Consider the following 26,060-nt stretch of genomic DNA (forward strand, 5'->3'; position numbering starts at 1 on the left):
TGCGGACTGTTGGTGGGAAAATCAGCTACTCAGCAGTGTGGCAGATTTTCATCAAGCATTCGGAGGATGTTAACCTGCATGCAAGATGTGTCGGCAGAAGGTGTAGCATGGCCAGGGTCCCAATGTTGGCACCACGGCCCTGTGTCAACATATGCAGTGTCACCATAAAGTGGCCTGGCAGAACCGTGGCTCCGATGTGGTCGTGCCTAATGCATCACCCAGTGGCACGCCGCTCCCGGTTTAAGCCAGCCAAAGCTCCACCACCTCAGCCGAAGGGAGCTGTGTGTCATACCCATCTTCTGTTGCTCCAGATGCTCCTGCTCCTCCTACTTTGCGTCAGTCATTCCGCCAGCAATCCATCGGCGAAGCCATGTCCAAGAGACAACAGTATGCGCCCACTCATCCAACGGTGCGGAAGCTTAATGTGCTCCTGTCCAATTTGCTGCTCCCTATTCAAGTGGTGAACTCTGCACCTTTCAGAGAACTGATGGCTTTTGCCGAGCAGAGGTGGAGAGTCCCAAGCCATCATTTCTTTGCGAAGAAGGCAGTACCAGCCCTGCACAATTTTATGGAAGAGAAGGTGGGACAGCCCTTGAGCATGTCTGTGTGTACCAAAGTCACTTGCACAAATGGCACAATGCATGCTCACTTGCTTGCGTAGTAACCGCTGAATTGTCACCATTCAGCAGCGGGATGACTTCTGACTCTCCACCTTATTGGACTCTCACTACCGGCACAAAATGGGGGCCTTTTTTACACCCACTGAGAGGAAGGACAAACTGACCTACTACAGAGACATCCTACGTAGTCAGTTGGCTGATGCCTATCTGCGCCATCGTCCATCCCCTCGCAGGTCTGACTCAGGGGGCCCTCTGCGCTCACCTTCCACTGCCATGGCTGCTGGGAAGGGGTCAGGTGGAAAGAGCAGTACCAGCTCCATCAGCAGCAGCCTGAGTCTGCAGTCACTGATGAGTAGCTTCCTTCACCCGCATAGTGAAGCAACTCATCAGCAGCAGGCAGACCTGGAGCAGGACCTGAACCAGCAGGTGGTGGCATACCTTGATATGACCAAGCCAACACACCATGAAGATCCGCTGAACTATTGGGCAGCCAAACTTGATTTGTGGCTGCAGAGTTTGCCCTGGAAAATCTGTCCTGCCCGGCCAGTAGTGTGCTATTAGAGCGGGTGTTTGGTGCGATGGGGGTCATAGAAACCCCAACGAAAAATGTGGTGAGACTGACCTTTGTGAAGATGAATCCGGCATGGATCAGCCAGGATTTCCACCCACCAATGCCTGATGCATCAGAGCAGATTGACAATGGTGCCACACCAACACTTCACAAATATGGATAGTGTTAAACATATTTAAGGCGCTGCTCCCCAGTTAAAGATATTCTTCCGCATCAGACCACAAGTAAGTATTGAGGATATGCATCACGTAAAACTTAACTTTTAATAATAATCTTTTATATATACAGTGGGGATCAAAAGTTTGGAGACCCCAGGTAAAAATTTGTTTTAATGTGTATAAAGAAGCCAAGGAAAGATGGGAAAATCTCCAAAAGGCATCAAATTACAGATTAGACAGTCTTGAAATATGTCAACAAAAGTTAGATTTTATTTCCATCATTTACACTTTCAAAATAACAGAAAACAAAAAAATGGAGCCTGCAAAAGTTTGGGCACCCTGCAGAGTTAATATCTTGTACTGCCCCCTTTATCACAGCTTGTAAACGCTTTTTGTAGCCAGCCAAGAGTCTTTCAATTCTTGTTTGAGGTATCTTTGCCCATTCTTCCTTACAAAAGTCTTCCAGTTCTTTGAGATCTCTGGGCTGTCTGTCACGCACTTCTCTTTTAAGGTCTATCCATAGATTTTCAATTATGTTGAGGTCAGGAGATTGTAAAGGCCATGGCAAAAACTTCAGTTTACGCCTCTCTATGTAAACCCCCATGGATTTTGAGGTGTGTTTAGGATCATTATCCATTTGTAGAAGCTATCCTCTCTTTAACTTCAGCTTTTTCACAGATGGCATCAAGTTAGCATCCAAAATTTGCTGAAATTTTATTGAATCCATTTTTCCTTCTACTCGTGAGATGTTCCCTTTTCCACTGGCTGCAATACAACCCCAAAGCATGATTGATCCACCCCCACTGTTAACAGTTGGACAGAGGTTATTTTCATTAAATTCTGTTCCCCTTCTTCTCCAAACTTACCTTTGCTCATTCCGGCCAAAAAGTTCAATTTTAACCTCATCGGTCCAAAATGCATCAGGCTTGTCTATATGTTCATTTGCAAAGTTCAAATGCTGATTTTTGTGGTGAGGAGGTAGAAGAGGTTTTCTTCTGATGACTCTTCCATGAAGACCATATTTGTAAAAGTATCTCTTTATAGTGAAATAGTGTACCACAACTCCAGTGTCTGCCAGATCTTTCTGGGGGGATTGTGCAGTGAAATGTGGGGTTTGAATTGTTTTTCTCACAATCCTGCGAGCTGTTCTGTCTGATATTTTTCTTGGTCTTCCAGATTTTGCTTTAACTTCCACTGTTCCTGATGACTGCCATTTCCTAATTACATTCTGAACAGAGGATATTGACATCTGAAAATGTTTTGCTATCTTCTTATAGCCTTCTCCAGCTTTGTGAGCGTCAACTATTTTCAGTTTCAGATTTCTAGACAACTGCTTAGAAGAACCCATGGTGCTGATTGTTGGGGCAAGGTCAGACGAGTCTGGGCATTTAAAACCTATGAGATTGACATCACCTGGTCTTCCCAGATGATGATTGAGAACAATCCATTACACTGGCAGGTCTCAGCTTTGCAACGGTGGCAGTGCATGTTATAAATTCTGCAGGGTGCCCAAACTTTTGCAGACACAATTTTTTTGTTTTCTGTTATTTTCAAGTGTAAATGTTGGAAATAAAATCTAACTTTTGTTGACATATTATAAGAATGTCTAATCTGTAATTTGATGCCTTTTGGAGATTTTTCCATCTTTACATGGCTTCTTTATGCACATTAATAAAATGTTTTACCTGGGGTGCCCAAACTTTTGATCCCCACTGTATATATATATATATATATATATATATATATATAAATATACACAGGGTGGGCCATTTATATGGATACATCTTAATAAAATGGGAATGGTTGGTGATATTAACTTCCTGTTTGTGGCACATTAATATATGTGAGGGGGGAAACTTTTCAACATGGTTGCTGACCATGGTGGCCATTTTGAAGTCGGCCATTTTGAATCCAACTTTTGTTTTTTCAATAGGAAGAGGGTCATGTAACACATCAAACTTATTGGGAATTTCACAAGAAAAACAATGATGTGCTTGGTTTTATTCTTTAATTTATTTACAAGTTTCTGACCACTTATAAAATGTGTTCAATGTGCTGTCCATTGTATTGGATTGTCAATGCAACCCTCTTCTCCCACTCTTCACACACTGATAGCAACACTGTAGGAGAAATGCTAGCACAGGCTTACAGTATCCGTAGTTTCAGGTGCTGCACATCTCGTATCTTTACAGCATAGACAATTGCCTTCAGATGACCCCAAAGATAAAAGTCTAAGGGGGTCAGATCGGGAGACCTTGGGGGCCATTCAGCTGGCCCACGACGACCAATCCACTTTCCAGGAAACTGTTCATCTAGGAATTCTCGGACCTGACACCCATTATGTGGTGGTGCACCATCTTGCTGGAAAAATTCAGGGAACATGCCAGCTTCAGTGCATAAAGAGGGAAACACATCATCATGTAGCAATTTCACATATGCAGTGGCCTTGAGGTTTCCATTGATGAAGAATGGCCCCACTATCTTTGTACCCCATATACCACACCATACCATCGATTTTTGTGTTCCAACAGTCTTGGAGGGATCTATCGAATGTGGGTTAGTGTCAGACCAATAGCGGTGGTTTTGTTTGTTAACTTCACCATTCACATAAAAATTTGCCTCATCACTGAACAAAATCTTCTGCATAAAATGAGTGTCCTGTTCCAATTTTTGTTTTGCCCATTCTGCATATTCAGTGCGCCGATCTGGATCGACAATTAGAGAACAATCAAAAACATAAATCAGGAGAACAGTGGAAATAAGGCGTTTGGTGACAGTTTCCGTCTTCACATGTCCATCTGGAACATAACAGCAACAAGGCTTAACTAAGACTTGTATATAAGTTAGCCATCATCAGTAAAGTGTCTCCAAGCTGTATAAATGATAGAGACAATGTTAAAAAAAATAATTATCCTATGGTATATAAACGGAATAAAATAACTTTCACTAGGTACTCTTTGTGCCTAATATAATCTGATTGTCTTAAGTCGTATGTTCCAGTGAGAAAAAAAAGGGAATATTATAACCTGGAAGTTTATGTAACCATTTTGATTCTTATGGCCGCAAAGTGTATTATGATAATGAGGAGTATGAGATATATATATATATATATATATATATATAAAAACCTCCAATAATAGACAAATAAAAAATAGATAACAATAAGATATAGTAGGGAAAAGAGCATAGAAAGGTAGAAAGAGTGAACCAGTGCGGTTCCTTACCAACTCTACTGATCCTCACATTGTTGTGGTTGACTCTGAGTAGCTATCCCAATCCTTCCAAATTTTGTAGAATATAGGAAGAAGATTGTCTGTTACAGCCGACAGATACTCCATTCTCCTAACCATCAATATTCTATTCCTCAAGTTCTGTACAGTAGCGATGTCTGTTTTATTCCAATTTTGTGCTATTAAGCCCTTAGCTGCGATTAGAGTACAATGAAAGAGTCTGGTTTTATTTCTCTGGAGTCCTGTGGGCGGAAGGGAGGTATGTTAAAGGGCTTAAAGGGATGTTTTACCAAGCACTGTACATACCATTGACTGGAGATCCAGACAAAAGTGCTGGAGTGAGGGGCAATCCCAGAAAATTTGCGGTAAAGTACCCAGACTGGAGCGGCATCTCTAACACCTATCAAACAAGATAAAATCAATTGAGAACCACAGGGGTATGATACCATTGAAATAATATCTTGTACTGTATCTCTTTATGAATGATACAGAATGAGGCTTGCACCGTGTGCGTCCAAATTGCCCGCCTGGTAATCGGCAATACCTGACTACTCAAGTATGACTCCCATTTTGACATATAGGAATGATTGATACTGGAGATATCGTTGGTGAAATTAGAATATTATACATTTCTGAGATCAGACCTTGTGTCGAAACCCCACTTTTACAGATGATCTCAAATGGAGTAGGGCAAGGAAGGGGAGTGTCTAAAGCAGGAATTCCCGAATTAACCAATACAGAACAATAAAAATCACCCACTCCAATAGGTAACTGAAGTTTTTGTTGTAAGGTTTGGAAAGGTGTAATTAGACCTGTAAGAGGTTCTATCGTGTCTGCCAGATGGAAGATTTTTGCATTTACCCAAGGAGCAATTACTGCTGGATTGCTACTGTGTGGTATAGAAGGATTTAATAAAAGAGGTGAGAGAGGTGATATAGAAGATTTCAGTTTATGGATCTCGGAGACTTTTCTCCAAATGGTTAATGTAGACTTCATGGGACCCAACAAGTTTCTCGGGATTGAAGGGGAAGGCGAAGACCAAATTAAGGAGCATGGATGGGTGGGAGCTATCCATTGTTTCTCAATATCCATTCATTTATTGTACGCCAAGAATTGGGTCCAGGAAGGAATTCTTCTAAGATGCACTGCATAATAATATTTAAAAACATCTGGCATAGCCAAACCCCCATGTTCCTTTTTTGCTGTGATGACTGAAAGTCCTATCCTTTGCCTGCCTCCCTTCCATACAAATTTAAGTAGGGATGATTGAAATCTCTTAAGAGCTCCTCCTGGTCTCTGTGCAGGTAGAGTTTCCAATTGGTATAGGAATTTGGGTAGTATAGACATTTAGATCGCTGTGATCCTACCTATAAGAGACAAGGGAAGAGGAGACCATTTACTTACTAGGGTGTCAATTTCTGTAAAGAAAAGTGGGAGTTTATGTTTATATAATGCGGAATAAGTAGGTGTGAGATGAATACCCAAGTATCTAAGTGAAGACCCCTGCCATGGATATGGGTAATTTGCTTTTAAATTACTAAGTACATGATCAGGTATATTAATAGGCATGGCTTCTGTTTTTTTGTTATTTATATTGTAACCTGACACTTGGCCATACAATCTCAAAATCGAATGAAGGGAGGGGAGTGATATTAATGGTTCGGTAAGTGTCAACAATACGTTGTCTGCAAAACGTGAGACTTTGTATTCTTTGTGGCCTACTTTAACACCTGTAATATCTGGACACTCACGAATCAGGGTTGCTAGGGGTTCAATACATAACGAATAGTAGAGGGGACAGGGGACATCCCTGCCTTGTGCTGTTGCGAATGTAAAATCTTGGAGAGGTAGCACATAGGAGTTTAATTTGGGAAGAAGGAAGGGTATAAAGTTGCCTATTTGCAGACAGGAACAAGCCAAAGAGACCATAAGCACCAAGGGTGGACATCAGGAATGACCAATTTAAGCGGTCAAACGCTTTTCCTGCGTCTAGGCTCATTAGGAGACCTGCAGATTTGGATTTGTTAAGAACATCAATAAGGTCAATGGTGCATCTGGTATTATCTCCAGCCTGCCTATGGATGGGGAATCCAACTTGGTCCTTGTCAATTAAAGAGGGAAGAACATTGCATAGTCTATTGGCCAACAATTTGGTATAAATTTTTAAGTCTGAATTTAGAAGTGAGATAGGGCGATAACTCACACAGTCTGAAGGGTCCTTGTTTTGTTTGGGAATTACTGTTATGTATGAGTCTAACATAGTAGTGGGTATGGGAGAACCGGTCATAAATGAGTTAAAGAGGGATAAGAGATGAAGGGATAAGATATCAAAGAAGGTTTTATAATACAAGTATGGCCAAGACCATCTGGGCCTGGGGATTTGTTACTAGGTAGGTCTTGAATTGTTTCAAAAAGTTCTTCCCTAGAGATCGCTCTATTTAGCATCTGAAGGTCGGAATTTGAGATTTGGTGAAGACCACATGCATCAAGATAATTCTTAAGTTTATTGTCCCTAGAGGTCTGATTTAATGGCAGCTCTGAAGGGAGGTTATAAAGATTCATATTATACTCATGAATTGAGTTGGCTATTTGTTCCGGATCATACACCATCTGTCCTTCTGATTTTTTTATTGAAAAGGGGGTTCTTTTATTTTGTTTGAGGTTTACTTGGGTTTGGCGTGATATGTGTGCTTTGTATATGTTAGCAGCTTTTCCACTTTCCCAATCTCCAAATCCCTCAAGCCATTTCTTAGCGAAATTATTTGTTTAAGAACCCTCATTGAGGAATTTTTTGCCATAAACCTCTCCAATTGTGTTAATTCTTTCTTAAGATCTGAGTAATCCCTTAAGATGTCTCGTTTGATATGAGAAGACAAAGAAATACAATTACCTCTAAAGACTGCTTTGTGGGCCTCCTATACAGTGGAAATAGAGGCAACACTATCAACATTTGTTACGCCGAGCGCTCCGGGTCCCCGCTCCTCCCCGGAGCGCTCGCTTCACTCCCTCCGCTGCAGCGCTCCGGTCACGTCCTCTGACCCGGGGCGCTGCGATCCTGCTGCCAGCCGGGATGCGATTCGCGATGCGGGTAGCGCCCGCTCGCGATGCGCACCCCGGCTTCCCTACCTGACTCGCTCCCCGTCTGTTCTGTCCCGGCGCGCGCGGCCCCGCTCCCTAGGGCGCGCGCGCGCCGGGTCTCTGCGATTTAAAGGGCCACTGCGCCGCTGATTGGCGCAGTGGTTCCAATTAGGGTTTTCACCTGTGCACTTCCCTATATTACCTCACTTCCCTTGCACTCCCTTGCCGGATCTTGTTGCCTTAGTGCCAGTGAAAGCGTTCCTTGTGTGTTCCTTGCCTGTGTTTCCAGACCTTCTGCCGTTGCCCCTGACTACGATCCTTGCTGCCTGCCCCGACCTTCTGCTACGTCCGACCTTGCTTCTGCCTACTCCCTTGTACCGCGCCTATCTTCAGCAGCCAGAGAGGTGAGCCGTTGCTAGTGGATACGACCTGGTCACTACCGCCGCAGCAAGACCATCCCGCTTTGCGGCGGGCTCTGGTGAAAACCAGTAGTGGCTTAGAACCGGTCCACTAGCACGGTCCACGCCAATCCCTCTCTGGCACAGAGGGTCCACTACCTGCCAGCCGGCATCGTGACAGTAGATCCGGCCATGGATCCCGCTGAAGTTCCTCTGCCAGTTGTCGCTGACCTCACCACGGTGGTCGCCCAGCAGTCACAACAGATAGCGCAACAAGGCCAACAGCTGTCTCAACTGACCGTTATGCTACAACAGTTGCTACCACAGCTTCAGCAGTCATCTCCTCCGCCAGCTCCTGCACCTCCTCCGCAGCGAGTGGCCGCTCCTGGGATACGCTTATCCTTGCCAGATAAATTTGATGGGGACTCTAAGTTTTGCCGTGGCTTTCTCTCCCAATGTTCCCTGCATCTGGAGATGATGTCGGACCTGTTTCCCACTGAAAGGTCTAAGGTGGCTTTCGTAGTCAGTCTTCTGTCCGGAAAAGCCCTGTCATGGGCCACACCGCTCTGGGACCGCAATGACCCCGTCACTGCCTCAGTACACTCCTTCTTCTCGGAAATCCGAAGTGTCTTTGAGGAACCTGCCCGAGCCTCTTCTGCTGAGACTGCCCTGTTGAACCTGGTCCAGGGTAATTCTTCCGTTGGCGAGTACGCCGTACAATTCCGTACACTTGCTTCAGAATTGTCCTGGAATAATGAGGCCCTCTGCGCGACCTTCAAAAAAGGCCTATCCAGCAACATTAAAGATGTTCTGGCCGCACGAGAAATTCCTGCTAATCTACATGAACTTATTCACCTAGCCACTCGCATTGACATGCGTTTTTCTGAAAGGCGTCAGGAACTCCGCCAAGATATGGACTCTGTTCGCACAAGGCGTTTCGTCTCCTCGGCTCCTCTCTCCTCTGGTCCCCTGCAATCTGTTCCTGTGCCCCCCGCCGTGGAGGCTATGCAGGTCGACCGGTCTCGCCTGACACCCCAAGAGAGGACACGACGCCGTATGGAGAACCTCTGCCTGTACTGTGCTAGTACCGAACACTTCCTGAGGGATTGTCCTATCCGTCCTCCCCGCCTGGAAAGACGTACGCTGACTCCGCACAAAGGTGAGACAGTCCTTGATGTCTACTCTGCTTCTCCACGTCTTACTGTGCCTGTGCGGTTGTCTGCCTCTGCCTTCTCCTTCTCTACAGTGGCTTTCTTGGACTCTGGATCTGCAGGAAATTTTATTTTGGCCTCTCTCGTCAACAGGTTCAACATCCCAGTGACCGGTCTCGCCAGACCCCTCTACATCAATTGTGTAAATAATGAAAGATTGGACTGTACCATACGTTTCCGCACGGAGCCCCTTCTTATGAGCATCGGATCTCATCATGAGAGGATTGAACTTTTGGTCCTCCCCAATTGCACCTCGGAGATTCTCCTTGGACTTCCCTGGCTTCAACTTCATTCCCCAACCCTGGATTGGTCCACTGGGGAGATCAAGAGTTGGGGGTCCTCTTGTTCCAAGAACTGTCTAAAACCGGTTCCCAGTAACCCTTGCCGTAACTCTGTGGTTCCTCCAGTAACCGGTCTCCCTAAGGCCTATATGGACTTCGCGGATGTTTTCTGCAAAAAACAAGCTGAGACTCTACCTCCTCACAGGCCTTATGATTGCCCTATCGACCTCCTCCCGGGTACTACTCCACCCCGGGGCAGAATTTATCCTCTCTCTGCCCCAGAGACTCTTGCCATGTCCGAATACGTCCAGGAGAATCTAAAAAAGGGCTTTATCCGTAAATCCTCCTCTCCTGCCGGAGCCGGATTTTTCTTTGTGTCCAAAAAAGATGGCTCCCTACGTCCTTGCATTGACTACCGCGGTCTTAATAAAATCACGGTTAAGAACCGCTACCCCTTACCCCTCATCTCTGAACTCTTTGATCGCCTCCAAGGTGCCCACATCTTCACTAAATTGGACTTAAGAGGCGCCTATAACCTCATCCGCATCAGAGAGGGGGACGAGTGGAAAACGGCATTTAACACCAGAGATGGACACTTTGAGTATCTGGTCATGCCCTTTGGACTGTGTAATGCCCCTGCCGTCTTCCAAGACTTTGTCAATGAAATTTTTCGTGATCTATTATACTCCTGTGTTGTGGTATATCTGGACGATATCCTAATTTTTTCTGCCAATCTAGAAGAACACCGCCAGCATGTCCGTATGGTTCTTCAGAGACTTCGTGACAACCAACTCTATGCCAAAATTGAGAAATGTCTGTTTGAATGCCAATCTCTTCCTTTTCTAGGATATTTGGTCTCTGGCCAGGGACTACAGATGGATCCAGACAAACTCTCTGCCGTCTTAAATTGGCCACGCCCCTCCGGACTCCGTGCTATCCAACGCTTTTTGGGGTTCGCCAATTATTACAGGCAATTTATTCCACATTTTTCTACCATTGTGGCTCCTATCGTGGCTTTAACCAAGAAAAATGCTGATCCCAAGTCCTGGCCTCCTCAAGCAGAAGACTCCTTTAAACGACTCAAGTCTGCCTTTTCTTCGGCTCCCGTGCTCTCCAGACCTGACCCTTCCAAACCCTTCCTATTGGAGGTTGATGCCTCCTCAGTAGGAGCTGGAGCTGTTCTTCTACAAAAAAATCCTTCCGGGCATGCTGTCACTTGTGGTTTTTTCTCTAGGACCTTCTCTCCAGCGGAGAGGAACTACTCCATCGGGGATCGAGAGCTTCTAGCCATTAAATTAGCACTTGAGGAATGGAGGCATCTGCTGGAGGGATCAAGATTTCCTGTTATTATCTACACCGACCACAAGAACCTCTCCTACCTCCAGTCGGCCCAACGGCTGAATCCTCGCCAGGCCCGGTGGTCTCTGTTCTTTGCCCGATTTAATTTTGAGATTCACTTTCGTCCTGCCGATAAGAACATTAGGGCCGATGCTCTCTCTCGTTCCTCGGATGCCTCAGAAGTTGATCTCCCTCCGCAACACATCATTCCACCTGACTGCCTGATCTCCACTTCTCCTGCCTCCATCAGGCAGACTCCTCCAGGAAAGACCTTTGTTTCTCCACGCCAACGCCTCGGAATCCTCAAATGGGGTCACTCCTCCCATCTCGCAGGTCATGCGGGCATCAAGAAATCTGTGCAACTCATCTCCCGCTTCTATTGGTGGCCGACTCTGGAGACGGATGTTGGGGACTTTGTGCGAGCCTGCACTATCTGTGCCCGGGATAAGACTCCTCGCCAGAAGCCCGCTGGTTTTCTTCATCCTCTGCCTGTCCCCGAACAGCCTTGGTCTCTGATTGGTATGGATTTTATTACTGATTTACCCCCTTCCCGTGGCAACACCGTTATTTGGGTGGTCGTTGATCGATTCTCCAAAATGGCACATTTCATCCCTCTTCCTGGTCTTCCTTCTGCGCCTCAGTTGGCTAAACAATTTTTTGTACACATTTTTCGTCTTCACGGGTTGCCTACGCAGATTGTCTCGGATAGAGGGGTCCAATTCGTGTCTAAATTCTGGAGGGCTCTCTGTAAACAACTCAAGATTAAATTAAATTTTTCCTCTGCATATCATCCCCAGTCCAATGGACAAGTAGAAAGAATTAACCAGATCCTGGGTGATTATTTGCGACATTTTGTTTCCTCCCGCCAGGATGACTGGGCAGATCTCCTTCCATGGGCCGAATTTTCGTATAACTTCAGGGTCTCTGAATCTTCCTCCAAATCCCCATTTTTCGTGGTGTACGGCCGTCACCCTCTTCCCCCCCTCCCTACCCCCTTGCCCTCTGGTCTGCCCGCTGTGGATGAAATTTCTCGTGACCTTTCCATTATATGGAGAGAGACCCAAAATTCTCTTTTACAGTCTTCTTCACGCATGAAGAGGTTCGCGGATAAGAAGAGAAGAGCTCCCCCCGTTTTTTCCCCTGGAGACAAGGTATGGCTCTCCGCTAAATATGTCCGCTTCCGTGTCCCTAGCTACAAGTTGGGACCACGCTATCTTGGTCCTTTCAAGGTTTTGTGTCAAATTAATCCTGTCTCTTATAAACTTCTTCTTCCTCCTTCTCTTCGTATCCCTAATGCCTTTCACGTCTCTCTTCTCAAACCACTCATCCTCAACCGTTTTTCTCCCAAATCTGTTCCTCCCACTCCTGTTTCCGGCTCCTCGGACGTCTTCTCGGTCAAGGAAATTTTGGCTGCCAAAAAGGTCAGAGGGAAAAAATTTTTTTTAGTTGACTGGGAGGGTTGTGGTCCTGAAGAGAGATCCTGGGAACCTGAGGACAACATCCTTGACAAAAGTCTGCTCCTCAGGTTCTCAGGCTCCAAGAAGAGGGGGAGACCCAAGGGGGGGGGTACTGTTACGCCGAGCGCTCCGGGTCCCCGCTCCTCCCCGGAGCGCTCGCTTCACTCCCTCCGCTGCAGCGCTCCGGTCACGTCCTCTGACCCGGGGCGCTGCGATCCTGCTGCCAGCCGGGATGCGATTCGCGATGCGGGTAGCGCCCGCTCGCGATGCGCACCCCGGCTTCCCTACCTGACTCGCTCCCCGTCTGTTCTGTCCCGGCGCGCGCGGCCCCGCTCCCTAGGGCGCGCGCGCGCCGGGTCTCTGCGATTTAAAGGGCCACTGCGCCGCTGATTGGCGCAGTGGTTCCAATTAGGGTTTTCACCTGTGCACTTCCCTATATTACCTCACTTCCCTTGCACTCCCTTGCCGGATCTTGTTGCCTTAGTGCCAGTGAAAGCGTTCCTTGTGTGTTCCTTGCCTGTGTTTCCAGACCTTCTGCCGTTGCCCCTGACTACGATCCTTGCTGCCTGCCCCGACCTTCTGCTACGTCCGACCTTGCTTCTGCCTACTCCCTTGTACCGCGCCTATCTTCAGCAGCCAGAGAGGTGAGCCGTTGCTAGTGGATACGACCTGGTCACTACCGCCGCAGCAAGACCATCCCGCTTTGCGGCGGGCTCTGGTGAAAACCAGTAGTGGCTTAGAACCGGTCCACTAGCACGGTCCACGCCAATCCCTCTCTGGCACAGAGGGTCCACTACCTGCCAGCCGGCATCGTGACAACATTCCTGTCAAAGTAGTCTCTGAGCCCATTTGCTAAAGATTCTCTATGTTCCTCTCTTTTAATAAGAGATTCATTCCAATGGCATTTTTTTTTGTTGTGTAGAGGTTGGGCTCAGGTCCAAAGTGACAGGAGCTTGATCGGACCATGTTATCGGATGTATTTTCACTGTGTCAAATAATCTAAGTCCCAATATATTTCCCATAAACATGTAAGTTCTAGTATGCGTAAAGTGGGGATGTAACAGGAATTGAAATTCCTTTTTTTTGGGAAATTTTCTTATAATTTTACGGAATGTTGTAGAGAGTCTTATGGCAGAGGGAGTAGGAGTGGGATGTTTCACTGATTGTCTAAGGAGGTCTAGAAGGGTACATTAAAATCACCTCCAATGATTAATGTGGTAGGAAGCACAGAATTAAAGGACATCTATAGTGCAAAATAACTTATCCCCTATCCGAAGGATAGGGGATAAGTTATAGATCGCGGGGGGTCCGAGCGCTGGGGCCCCCCGTGATCTTCGGTACGGGGCCGCGGCAATGTACAGGAAAGGGGGCGTTCCATTACCGCATGACGCGGCGGCCGACACACCCCCTCCATGTACCCCATAGAGATACATGAAGGGGGAGTGTCTGCCGCGGCTTTCTGCTGGGGACGAAACTTCACTTCCGGCAGACTGCCGTGGCCCCAGCCAGGAGATCCCGGGGGGCCCCAGTGCTCGGACCCCCCACGATCTATAACTTATCCCCTATCCTTTGGATAGGGGATAAGTTATTTTGTGCTGGAGTACTCCTTTAAGTTTAGTAAAGACCCTTTTTAAAAAAGGTATCTGAGACGTGTTTGGAGCAAAAAGGTTGCATATAGTGATTGGGATGTTGGATAATTTGCTGGAAAAAAAAATATATCTGCCATTAAGGTCTGTGTGGGTGGAGGTAATCTGGTGTGGACATTTACGAGAAATCAATATAGCTATCCCCCCTCTCTTCTTATCTTGAGTAGCCACATATATCCCTGGGTAGTGTCTGAAAGCAAAGTGCAAGATTCGTCATGGTGAGTCTCCTGGACTAAAGCTATGTCAACTTTTTTATCCCTAAACTCTTTTAGAAGGAATCGTCTCTTGACGTCAGAGTTTAACTCCTTCACATTAAATTACATCAGGTGCACCATGACGAAGCTCAGAATCTAACTGGAAAGAAAATGTGACAGATCCTACCGTGTATGCCATTCAGAGGAATAGTGAACTTTGAGGAAAACCCATTATAGTATGGATTCTGTTGTCAGAGGATTGGTATGTTGCCACTAACAGCACCTAGAAAGGCGAATGAAGGTCTGGACCGTGCAAACTTTTAATAATATTCTTAGGATAAAATATCCAATGAAAAAAAAAAAATCAAACAAAAGGAAAGGTGTGCAAAAAACACCATGTGCCATCTGTACCACCAAGTATTGATGTGATGCAAAGACCTCTAAAAGGTGGAAGGGAACAACTTATGGTCCACTGTAACCAGTGGAGGTAAAAACTTCCACTGTAAGGCCATACTCTGGCATTATTAATTCCCTTCTTGACAAGTGCTACTCGCCCTAAAAAGGGCGATCCCACACAGGGACCTCTCCCTATTTCCCCCTACAAACACTGCCATTTCCCAGGGTTTTTAGGTGGAAATAGGCAGAGGTTCCTGTGTGGGGCTGCCTTTTTAAGGGCGAGTAACACTTGCCAAGAAGGGAATTAATAATGCGAGAGTAGGCCTTACAGGGGAAGATTTTACCCCCACCAATTACAATGGACCATATGTTGTTTTCTATTCCACCTTTTAGAGGTCTTTGCATCACATCAATACTTCGTGGTGTAGGTGGCACATGGTGTTTTTTGCACACCTTTCCTTTTGTTTGATTTAAAAAAAAAATTTGGGGTCCATATATTTTATCCTAAGTATATTATTAAAAGTTAAGTTTTACGTAATGCATATCCTCAATACTTACTTGTGCACACTATATAATGTCTCCGCTGTCTCGTGGACACAGCTTCACATCAAGTTTATACCGAATCTCAAGGAAAGACACGCTGGTTGCTTAACTGATGTAATCTTTACTGAGATATAATGAAAGTGCGGTAAAACTGTAAAACAAACATATGAAAGACAAATATAAGCATGGCTATTCAAGTGCCTTACATTATGCATAGCTAATACATAGATAGGGTCTAACATGCTCATTTACTACACACTGAAAACACACATTATCTATCTACAATGCCTAGCATCTCTCTACACAAGATAACTAGCAATTCCTTACTCACAGGCTTTGGTATTTATCAGATTTGCAGTCTGTATTAGCTTTAAGAAGTCCTGTGGATCTGGTCACTGTGGTGGCTGGAGCTGGAATGAATGAGACATGCCGGAGCTAGCCCTATGTTTTAGAGAGAAGGCCCGCCTCTAGGCTTCAAGAAAATGGAGGGTCTTAAAGGAACAGACCCTGCTGAGTGCCAAGCATGTAAAATACATTGCGAAGGCAGCACACTCCCCACCTGGCATACTTTTTGTTATGCCACTAACCCTTGGACAGAAGTAAAACTACTTCAGAAATTGGCCTTGCATACACTTTGGGAATGCCCTGTCTAACAATCCTAACTTCAACCTTTCTAACTCTAGCATCACTACTAGGATCAGTCCCCACAATGAGTCCAATAGGCCACTCGTTCCTGTGGGCCTGAGAGTCTTTCAGTAAAACAACGTCTCCAACTTGTAAATTGGGCTTGTCATCTTGCCATTTCTTGCGTGGTTGGAATATTACAAGGTAGTCCTGTCTCCACCTCTTCCAGAAAATGTCCGCAAGACTTTGAACTTGTTTCCTTTTCTTGGTGTACAAGTCCTTGAGCGAATTGTGTCGAGAAATCTCTTCCTTTTTCAGAAGGCCTTGGATTTCTTCTTTGAAGACTTCCTGTTGGACGCATCTGATGATCGTGAGCTTGGCTTGTTCAAGGTGGTCGTTGCTACGCTGATCAGTATTGGTAGCTCTGCAGGAGGATCTGGCTAGACAGATAAGTTTTCCGATTGCACGGGTCAGCGACTTCCAGCTGGAAAACCTTTCAAATCTATGAGCGCCCAGACTGTCTCTTGTAACTAAAGTCCTACAAGCTGCAACTTGAGGTCTTACCTCTTTGTCTTGATCTGGTTCTATGAGCTGAAAGGCCTCTACCTGAGTAGTTTCTTTGGTTTCTGGTTTACGAAGAAAGGATGGACCTACGAACCAGTTAGTTTGTATGAGTGCAGCAGCTGGCACCAGTCTTGTCCCATGATCAGCTGGGTTCTTGTCCGTGCTGATGTGATGCCACTGTTCTGGACTTGTAGACTTTCTGATACGTGTCACTCTGTTGGCCACGTATGTATAAAATCTTCTTGAAGCGTTGTGAATATATCCTAACACAATCTTGCTGTCTGTATAAAAGTTAATTGCATGGATCTCGATGTCCAGTTCTGTTGTAATCATGTCTGCCATCTCTACAGCTAAGACAGCAGCACAAAGTTCTAGACGTGGGACAGTGTGAGCGGGTCTAGGAGCCAGCTTAGATTTTCCCATGATGAACCCGACATGGCTTTGTCCCTCAGTGTCTATTACCCTAAGGTAGGCGACAGATGCGATAGCCATAGTGGAGGCGTCAGAGAATATGCATATTTCTCTTCTCTTTGTAGCAGACAAGGAAACAGATACGTATGGTCTAGGGATGTTGAGTTGTTCAAGCTCTAACAATGAGTCTTTCCACAACTTCCACTGCATTTCCTTCTCTTCAGGTAGAGGTACGTCCCAGTCACTTTGTTCTTGCTCAGTAGTGATCTGTCTCAAAAGAGCTTTACCTTGCATGATGATGGGTGCTACGAACCCCAGGGGGTCGTAAAGACTGTTGACTGTAGATAGGACACCTCTTTTTGTGAATGGCTTCTCTTCTCTGGAGACCCTGAAGGTGAAACTGTCAGTCTTCAGGTCCCAACTAATCCCAAGACTTCTTTGCAAGGGTGGTGATTTTGTTCCTAGATCCAAGTCTTTGAGGTCTTTAGCACGGTCTTCCATTGGAAATGCTTCCATGACTCTGTTGCTGTTGGAAGCTACCTTGTTCAGTCTTATGTTGGATTCTGCCAACATTTCTCTTGTACTTTTCAGGACGTTGATAGCTTCTTCGTTGCTGGAGAAAGAAGCAAGTCCATCATCTACGTAGAAGTTCTTCATGACGAACTGTGTGGCTTCTTGACCATGTCTTTCACCTTGCTGTGCTGCTTGTCTCAGGTTGTAGATAGCTACAGCTGGAGAAGGGCTGTTTCCAAACACATGTACCTTCATCCTGTACTCTGTGATTTCTTTGTTAAAGTCATTGTCTGCATACCACAGGAACCTTAAGTAGTCTCTGTGATCTTCACGAACAAGGAAACAGTAGAACATCTGTTGTACGTCTGCTGTCACTGCTATGAGTTCTTTTCTGAGCCTGATGAGTACTCCAAGGAGTGTGTTGTTCAGGTCAGGTCCGCTGAGAAGGACATCATTTAGTGAGATGCCTTTGTGCTTCGCACTAGAGTCAAATACTACGCGTATCTGGCCTGGTTTCTGAGGATGGTACACCCCAAATATTGGTAAGTACCAGTGTTCTTGGTTCTCTTGTAGTGGTGGTGCCCTTTCAGCTTGATCGTTATCAAAGATCTTCTGCATGAAGGCTTGGAAGTGTTTCTTCATATTTGGCTTTCTTTGTAGCATGTGCTGTAACGAGGTGAAGCGTTTCTCTGCTTGTACTTTGTTATCAGGAAGGCGATGGCGTGGTGACCGGAAGGGTAGAGGGGCTACCCAGCTGCCTGATTTGTCTCTGAAGACTTCTCTGTCCATAATCTCAAGGAAGAGAGTATCTTCCACCGAGGGTGCTAGCTTGTCGTCATCTCGTGTTCTTTCAAACACCTTACAGCCCAGTTCATCTGTATCTCCAGTTGAGGCTAAGTCTTCCATGCACCTCTGGATACTCCGATGATGTGTTGGGTTTACAAGTCTCTCTTTAATGTGTAGACTGTTGGTACATGGGCAAAGACAAGATGTACGACCATTCTGTAACAGATGTGTTCTGTAGACATTTACCTTTTCTGGTTTGTGGAGTCCGTCTAGACATACTTCTCCAACGATGACCCATCCGAGATCAAGGCGTTGTGCAAATGGTGCATTGTGTGGCCCATTGTACTGTTTTCTGACTTTGTGCACTTTGAGGATATCTCTCCCAAGTAGAAGGATGATTGCAGCATCTGGATCTAGTGCTGGTATCTGGTCTGCTATTCGCACCAGATGGGGGTGATGACGAGCAACTTCAGGTGTGGGGATCTCTGACATGTCGTCTGGTATCTCATCACATTCTATCAGGGTAGGAAGAGTCACCTTTGTCTTTCCATCTAATGACTCAATGATGTAGTTGTTTGCTCTTCTCCCTGTTGTCTCTACAACTCCAGAACAAGTCTTCAGGGTGTATGGAGTTGGACTTCCTTTGTCACCGAAGAGGTCAAAGAACTCTGTTTTTGCCAGAGATCTGTTACTCTGTTCATCCAAGACTGTGTACATCTTGATTGCTTTTTCTCTGAAGCCTGCAGGATACACCTTGACTAAGCATATCTTGGAACATGATCTGGGGCGGCCCTGCTCTGTACAGATCTCAGTACACTTTGAGGTTACTGCTGGCGTTGTACTCTCGCCTTGCTCCCCACCATGATCTTCTTGAGTTGCTGGAACTTCTTGTTTACATGGTGGTGGTCCTGGGTGCAGTGCTGACAGGTGTTTGTCACTGTTGCACTCTGTGCATTTTATTGTTTTTGTACAGTCTTTTGCAAGATGCTGAATTGAAGCGCAACATCTGAAACAAATGTGATTGTCTTTAAGGTAAGCTTTGCGCTCTTCTAACGTCTTACTTCTGAAACTGCGACATTTTCTTAGTGGATGAGGCTTGTTGTGGATGAGACATATTTTGTCTGGCTCCTCAACTTTCTTACTTGCGCTGTCTTCCTGATTGACTGCAGACTCAGGCGAGACTTCTGTCTTCCGTACAGAAACTGTTGCTCTGCGTTCTTTGTAAGGCGTTGGATGTTTTTGCTCTACCTTTGGGGAGCTTGCAGTTCTCTTGTTCAGGAAAGCAAAGCTTGGATCATTGCGTGTTTCAGCTTGGTCTACGATGAATTCAGCAAGGAAGGCAAATGATGGAAATGCGACTCGATGTTCTTTCTTGTATCTTGATGCTTGAGTGACCCACCTTTCCTGCAAGTTGAAAGGAAGTTTCTCGATTATGGGATCAACTCCACGTGCTGTATCTAAGTATGAGAGACCTGGCAGATATCCACTAGACTTAGCGGCTTCTATTTCTAAGAGTAGGTCCCCAAACCCTCTCAGCTTTTGATTGTCTTTGTTTGTCATTCTTGGATAGTTTTCTATCCTCTTCAGAAGAGCATCTTCAATCACTTCAGGTGACCCATAGCAGTGTTCTAGTCTCCTCCACACCATTGCAAGTCCTGCTGCTGCATCATGAACATGTACTGATCTGATTCTTTGGGCTTGCTCAGTGGACTCTGGTCCTAGCCATTTGACGAGCAGATCAAGCTTTTCTCTGTCTGTCAGATCTAAGTCTTGGGTACCGCTTAGGAAAGATGACTTCCAGGCCCAGTAGTTTTCTGGACGGTCGTCAAATTTCATGAGACCAGCGCTCACTATCTCACGGCGCATCAGGAATCTTGCTACCTCTGTAGCTCTTGCTGCATCTGGTGAATACTTCCTGGGTGTAAACTCAGGGTATGGCTGCGACTGGTAAGGCTGATGAGGTACTTGACTAAGTCTGCTTTGTTCTCCTCTGTTGTAAGTCTTTCTGCTATAATCCAGACTTGTATTTGCTTGAGGAGGGAGTACATCAGCATCCGTTTGCACTCTTGTCAGGTTGGCAGATTGGTCTCTGAGCATGCGACCACTTGACTTCCTACCCTGAGGTTCTAATTCAGTCTTGCAGTGTTGCATAGTATCAAAGTTGCTTCTTGCTGGTGGAGTCAATGATGGCCTTGATGTGTCATTGAACTCCTGGTCAGTGTACATGGTTGCTTGTGACTGTATGTACTCACGGGTACGTTGGCTTGCGCTGAGGGGTGACATCTGGGTTTCTATGTCAGCGAACTGAGCTTCGGCAGCCCTTGTGAGAACTTCTGCCTCGGCTAAGGCTGCTGCAGCGTTTTTCTGCTGTTGCAGTAAGTGTAAAGATGCTTGCACTTCAGCTTTTCTTCTAAGTGCTTCAGATTCACTTTTTGCTTGTTCTTTCATCAATTCAGCTTTTCTTCTAAGTGCTTCAGATTCACTTTTTGCTTGTTCTTTCATCAATTCAGCTTCCTGCTTTGCATAGGACGCCATTGCACAAGCTGCCTCTGCTTTCGCTCTTGCCTTAGTTGCTATGGCGCTAGCGGATGACAGGCTGGTGGTGCTTGAGTGTCTAGAACTATGGCGTTTAAATCTTGATGCATCGGCGCTAACCGAAGTTAGATTTGTTTGACTGGACGCTCTAGACAATGTTGTGCACCTAGATCTACTTCTTGGCAAGGTGTCTTCCTCTTTATAGGAGCATTGAGGGTTAACTGTCAGAGTGCTGTTCTCTGGGTTCTGCATCTTGATTTAGCTGGCAGCGTAGATAATGATGATGACTGGACACAGCACAGCGGTGATATAGCACGTGAGAGAATTAGTTTCACTTTCTAGTGCTTCGCGCCCTTACTCCGACACAGACTGCAGGGCACAGGATTTATGAGTCTTACTGCTGCGGACGATTCAAAGCTGATTAACTGCTTCTGATAACGTTTTAAAAGCCTTTTTACTATAATGTCTCCGCTGTCTCGTGGACACAGCTTCACATCAAGTTTATACCGAATCTCAAGGAAAGACACGCTGGTTGCTTAACTGATGTAATCTTTACTGAGATATAATGAAAGTGCGGTAAAACTGTAAAACAAACATATGAAAGACAAATATAAGCATGGCTATTCAAGTGCCTTACATTATGCATAGCTAATACATAGATAGGGTCTAACATGCTCATTTACTACACACTGAAAACACACATTATCTATCTACAATGCCTAGCATCTCTCTACACAAGATAACTAGCAATTCCTTACTCACAGGCTTTGGTATTTATCAGATTTGCAGTCTGTATTAGCTTTAAGAAGTCCTGTGGATCTGGTCACTGTGGTGGCTGGAGCTGGAATGAATGAGACATGCCGGAGCTAGCCCTATGTTTTAGAGAGAAGGCCCGCCTCTAGGCTTCAAGAAAATGGAGGGTCTTAAAGGAACAGACCCTGCTGAGTGCCAAGCATGTAAAATACATTGCGAAGGCAGCACACACTAACACTTTAACAAAAGAGACCATTTTCTTCTGCCTACCTGCCTCAGCTACTATTCTGATCCTGCCACCCGCCTGATGCCACACAACTAAAGCCAAGGTCTCCTTTTTTCACCCACCTTCATTACCGGGTACTGGCATTGCCACCCACCGCACCACTCTGGGCCACCAGGTCACTTTAGGATTCCTGATGCTGCTGCTGCCACCTCCAGGCTGTCTCATTCTGCCACCATATGTTTTCCTCGTGCTGATGCCACCCCAGGCTGTGTCATTCAGCCACTATATGGTCTCCTAATGCTTCCGTCACCTCCAGGCTGTGTCATTGAGCCACTATATGGTCTCCTCATGCTGCCGCCAACTCCAGGCTGTGTCATTTAGCCACTATATGTTGCCACCAACTCCAGGCTGTGTCATTCAGCCACTATGTGGTCTCCTCATGCTGCTGCCACCTCCACGCTGGGTCATTCAGCAACTATATGGTCTCCACATGCTGCCGCCAATGACAGGCTGTGTCATTCAGCCACTATATGGTCTCCTTATGCTGCTGCCACCTCCACGCTGGGTCATTCAGCTGCTATATGGTCTCTTCATGCTGCCGACACCTCCATGCTGTGTCATTCAGACACTATATGGTCTCCACATGCTGCCGCCAATGACAGACTGTGTCATTCAGCCACTATATGGTCTCCTCATGCTTCCGCCACCTCCAGGCTGTGTCATTCAGCCACTATATGTTCTCATGCTGCCGCCAACTCCAGGCTGCGTTATTCAGCCACTATGTAGTCTCCTCATGCTGCCGCCAACTCCAGGCTGTGTCATTCAGTCACTATATGGTCTCCTTATGCTGCCACCACCCCCACACTGGGTCATTCAGCCACTATATGGTCTCCTCATGCTGCCACCAACTTCACGCTGTGTCATTCAGGCACTATATGGTCTCCTCATACTGATGCCACCTCCAGGCTCTGTCATTGTGCCGCTCTGCGACACTGATTCTAATAGTGTCGCCTCTGATCTGCATGTCATACTGAATAACAGTATTATTTCACTAAACCAGCACACACCCTATGCGTGTTACAGCAAAGCAAAGTGTTATACACCCCTATTTAGGCTCTCTGTAGGCCAGAAATAGCTGTTTTTAATAGCGTTTCACTGCAAATAAATTTGGGCCGGAACTAATTTCTTTGGAAAATTCGGCAAATCGCCCGAATTTTATTTTTCAAAAATTCCCTTGTCTCTAATGGCTGCATATCAAGCTTTTAATTCTGTGGTATATAACCAGTTGTGTGAGATTATGCATTTTTGCAGATCACATCTTTACCACTGACAAGGCTGAATTTACTTTATCATCATGGCTTCTATTTGGAATAGAGTTAGCGCTGACTAATCTGTTTCCAAATGGATCCCATTGAATCTTCATTTAATCCCGTTCATGAGTTCAGTCAAAAGGTTCCTGTTAGATTCTCATTTTTTAAAGACAAGAACATCATGGCAGACTACACTATTAATCCTGTCGAAAAGCAATGGATTAATGACAGAATTTAACCCAGTACCAGTGTGAACAAAATGTTGACATAATTGGCTATAACAATGAAGCATACCTATAAATTGCACACAGTACAGCTCTTTGGGTACTATATCCAATAACACAGGGAAAATGTCTTATTGATGTAAATTCCTAGTGACATCTGTCAGGGTTCCTGGAAGTAAAAATTGACTAAACATTTCTGTATTCCCGAAGTCACCATCATATGGCGTCATTGCAGGATTTCTTCATAATGTAATCATATGCTGTCTGCACAGGTTAGTGTAGGCAGTTTAAGGGCAGCAGTATATCAAAAGTTGGAGCCAGCAGTTTCAACATTTACACACTTTATGTAGCATTAATAAACCATTAACTCCATGAATGATCAGGCCTGTTTCGGCCTGAAATGGGTTACCCAGCCTTAGAAAAATAAAGGGTCCATCTTTAGGATAGGCTTTGAACATTAGATTGTAAGGAATCTGATCAGCTGTTTGTAGTGCCCATATCTCTCTGCTTGGAGCTGTAATACACAAGTCATGCTTTATTACATATTGTATTGACATAACATACAGTCATGGCCGCTTTTCCAACAGAAAAGGATTGCAGTAACACATGTTTTGTTATACACATGTTTATTCCCTTTGTGTGTATTGGCACTAAACAAAAAAAGGGAGGAAAAAAAGCAAATTGGACATAATGTCACACCATACTCCAAAAATGGGCTGGGCAAAATAATTGGCACTCTTAACTCAATATTTGGTTACACACCCTTTGGAAAAAATATCTGAAATCAATTGCTTCCTATAACCATCAATAAGCTTCTTACACCTCTCAGCCGGAATGTTGGACCACTCTTCCTATGCAAACTGCTCCAGGTCTCTCTTAGTGGAAGGACGCCTTTTACCAACAGCAATTTTAAGATCTCTCCACAGGTGTTCAATGGGAATTAGATCTGGACTCATTGCTGGCCACTTCAGAACTTTCTAGCGCTTTGTTGCCATCCATTTCTGGGTGCTTTTTGACGTATGTTTGGGGTCATTGTCCGGCCGCAAACCCAGCTTTCTGACACTAGGCTGAACATAGCGACCCAAAATCCGTTGATAATCAGATTTCATGATGCCTTGCACACATTCAAGGCACCCAGTGCCAGAGGCAGCAAAACAACCACAAAACATAATTGAACCTCAATTTTCACTGTAGGTACTGTGCTCTTTTCTTTGAAGACCTCATTTCGTTTTCGATAAACAGTAGAATGATGTACTTTACGAAAAAGCTCTATCTTGGTCTCCTCTGTTCACAAGACATTTTCCCAGATGGATTTTGGCTTACTCAAGTTCCTTTTGGCAAAATGTAGTCTTGTTTTTTTAATGTCTCTGTGTCAGCAGTGGGGTCCTCCTGGGTCTCCTGCCATAGCATTTCATTTAATTTAAATGTCGATGGATAGTTCGTGCTGACACTGATGTTCCCTGAGCCTGCAGGACAGCTTAAATATCTTTGGAACTTGTTAGGGGCTGCTTATCCTCCATCCGGACTATACTGCGTCGACACTTTTCATATATTTTTCTCTTCCGTCCACGCCCAGGGAGATTAGCTACAGTGCCATGGGTTGCAAACTTCTTGATAATGTTGCGTACTGTGGACAAAGGCAAATCTAGATCTTTGGAAATGGACTTATAACCTTGAGATTGTTGATATTTTCCCACAATTTTGGTTCTCAAGTCCTCAAACAGTTATCTTCTCCTCTTTCTGTTGTCCATGCTTAGTGTGGCACACAATGCAAATACTAAGTGAACTTCTCTCCTTTTTATCTGCTTTCAGGTGTGATTTTTATATTGCCCACACCTGTAACTAGTTTAAAGGTGCATCACATGCTTGAAACAATCTTATTTTTCCACCATTTTGAAAGGGTGCCAATAATTTTGTCCAGACCATTTTTGGGAGTTTGGTGTAACATTATGTCCAGTTTGCTTTTTTCCTCCCTTTATTGGTTTAGTTCCAATACACACAAAGGGAATAAACATGTGTATAGCAAAACAAGGCTGTCTGGGCATGCTAGGAGTTGTAATTTAGCAACAGCTAGAGTCTCCCTGTCTGGGAAGACACTGCCAGAAGGGTCTGTTTACATTATACAAAACGTATAATGTGAACAGAGCCTCATACTTACCACTCTGCCTCCCGTCTGTAGCTCCGCCCCGAATGACGTCATTACTAGGAGGCGGGGCTACATGGACTTGGCAGATACAGGGAGCGAGGGAGGTAAGGGGATCTCCTCCTCTGTATACACTATATACAGCTATCTATAGATAGCTGTATATTCTGTATACCACCCAAAGGGTTGATGTACACTGTCCAGCAGTGTAAGCTAACTCTTTCCTTGCTGGGCTGGTGCATAGCGCACAGCTCAGCAAGGGGTTAAGTGAGCCAGCAATGTGTACACTGTATACACATTGCAGGCTCACTTTAAGTTCTTGCTGCACAGTAGATATACAACATATATCTACTGCTCAGCATCAGCTGTTCTCCCGTCTCTGTAACCCTGAGCACAGCTAAATCCCGAAATTCACATCAGGAGGATCGCAACAGGTGTCAGGAGTGACACTTGCTGAGATCTGTTGGGAGTTGTAGTACCTGTACTAATAGACAGATCGCAGCAAGTGTCAGAATTGTGATCTGTCTATTAATGCAGGTACTACAGCTTCCAGCATGGAGCAGAGTGTGCCCCATGTTGGGAGATGTAGTACCTGCAGTAAGGGACAGATCGCAGCAAGTGTCACTCTAGACACTAGATGTGGCCGGGATTTCTCTGCATTTCTCTGGTCCCCTGCACTGCCTTATATATACCTATTCATATTTCCTTCAGATAGTTGTGTTTGGCTGGAACCATCTGGTCAATAACAGCTCTCTGCGGGAAATATGATTCGTCATGAATTCACATCACAGAACATAGTTGTCATACACTGCCCTCCGGCCACTAGTACCGTCCGTGAGCGCATGGTCGC

The 26,060-nt window shown here is 45.3% G+C and overlaps 1 protein-coding gene across 1 annotated transcript; it reads right to left on the reverse strand.

The window, feature by feature from the left end:
• Positions 1-7,242: 7,242 nt before the first annotated feature.
• LOC130352649 (uncharacterized) lies at positions 7,243-21,524 on the reverse strand. The gene is made up of 5 exons (XM_056555005.1): positions 21,317-21,524; positions 17,324-21,136; positions 16,588-16,837; positions 15,830-16,371; positions 7,243-7,494 (listed from the first exon to the last, which is right to left on the reverse strand). The coding sequence occupies exons 2-5, from the start codon at positions 20,804-20,806 to the stop codon at positions 7,243-7,245; spliced, it is 4,527 nt and encodes a 1,508-aa protein (XP_056410980.1). The 5' UTR covers positions 20,807-21,136; positions 21,317-21,524.
• Between the last annotated feature and the right edge of the window lie 4,536 nt (positions 21,525-26,060).

Source organism: Hyla sarda, chromosome 1, assembly GCF_029499605.1.
Source record: "Hyla sarda isolate aHylSar1 chromosome 1, aHylSar1.hap1, whole genome shotgun sequence".
Taxonomy (NCBI): domain Eukaryota; kingdom Metazoa; phylum Chordata; class Amphibia; order Anura; family Hylidae; genus Hyla; species Hyla sarda.

Bases quoted from the DNA above. Each gene is read 5' to 3' on its own strand.
- LOC130352649 (XM_056555005.1), bottom strand. From the start codon at position 20,806: ATGCAGAACCCAGAGAACAGCACTCTGACAGTTAACCCTCAATGCTCC. The intron at 16,838-17,323 runs GCTATCAACGTC...TCTGCTACAAAG, and splicing joins CTTTCTCCAGCAACGAAGAA to AGAAGAGAAATATGCATATT. The intron at 7,495-15,829 runs GTGGGGACTGAT...TCCACTGTATAG, and splicing joins AGTGGCCTATTGGACTCATT to GAGGCCCACAAAGCAGTCTT.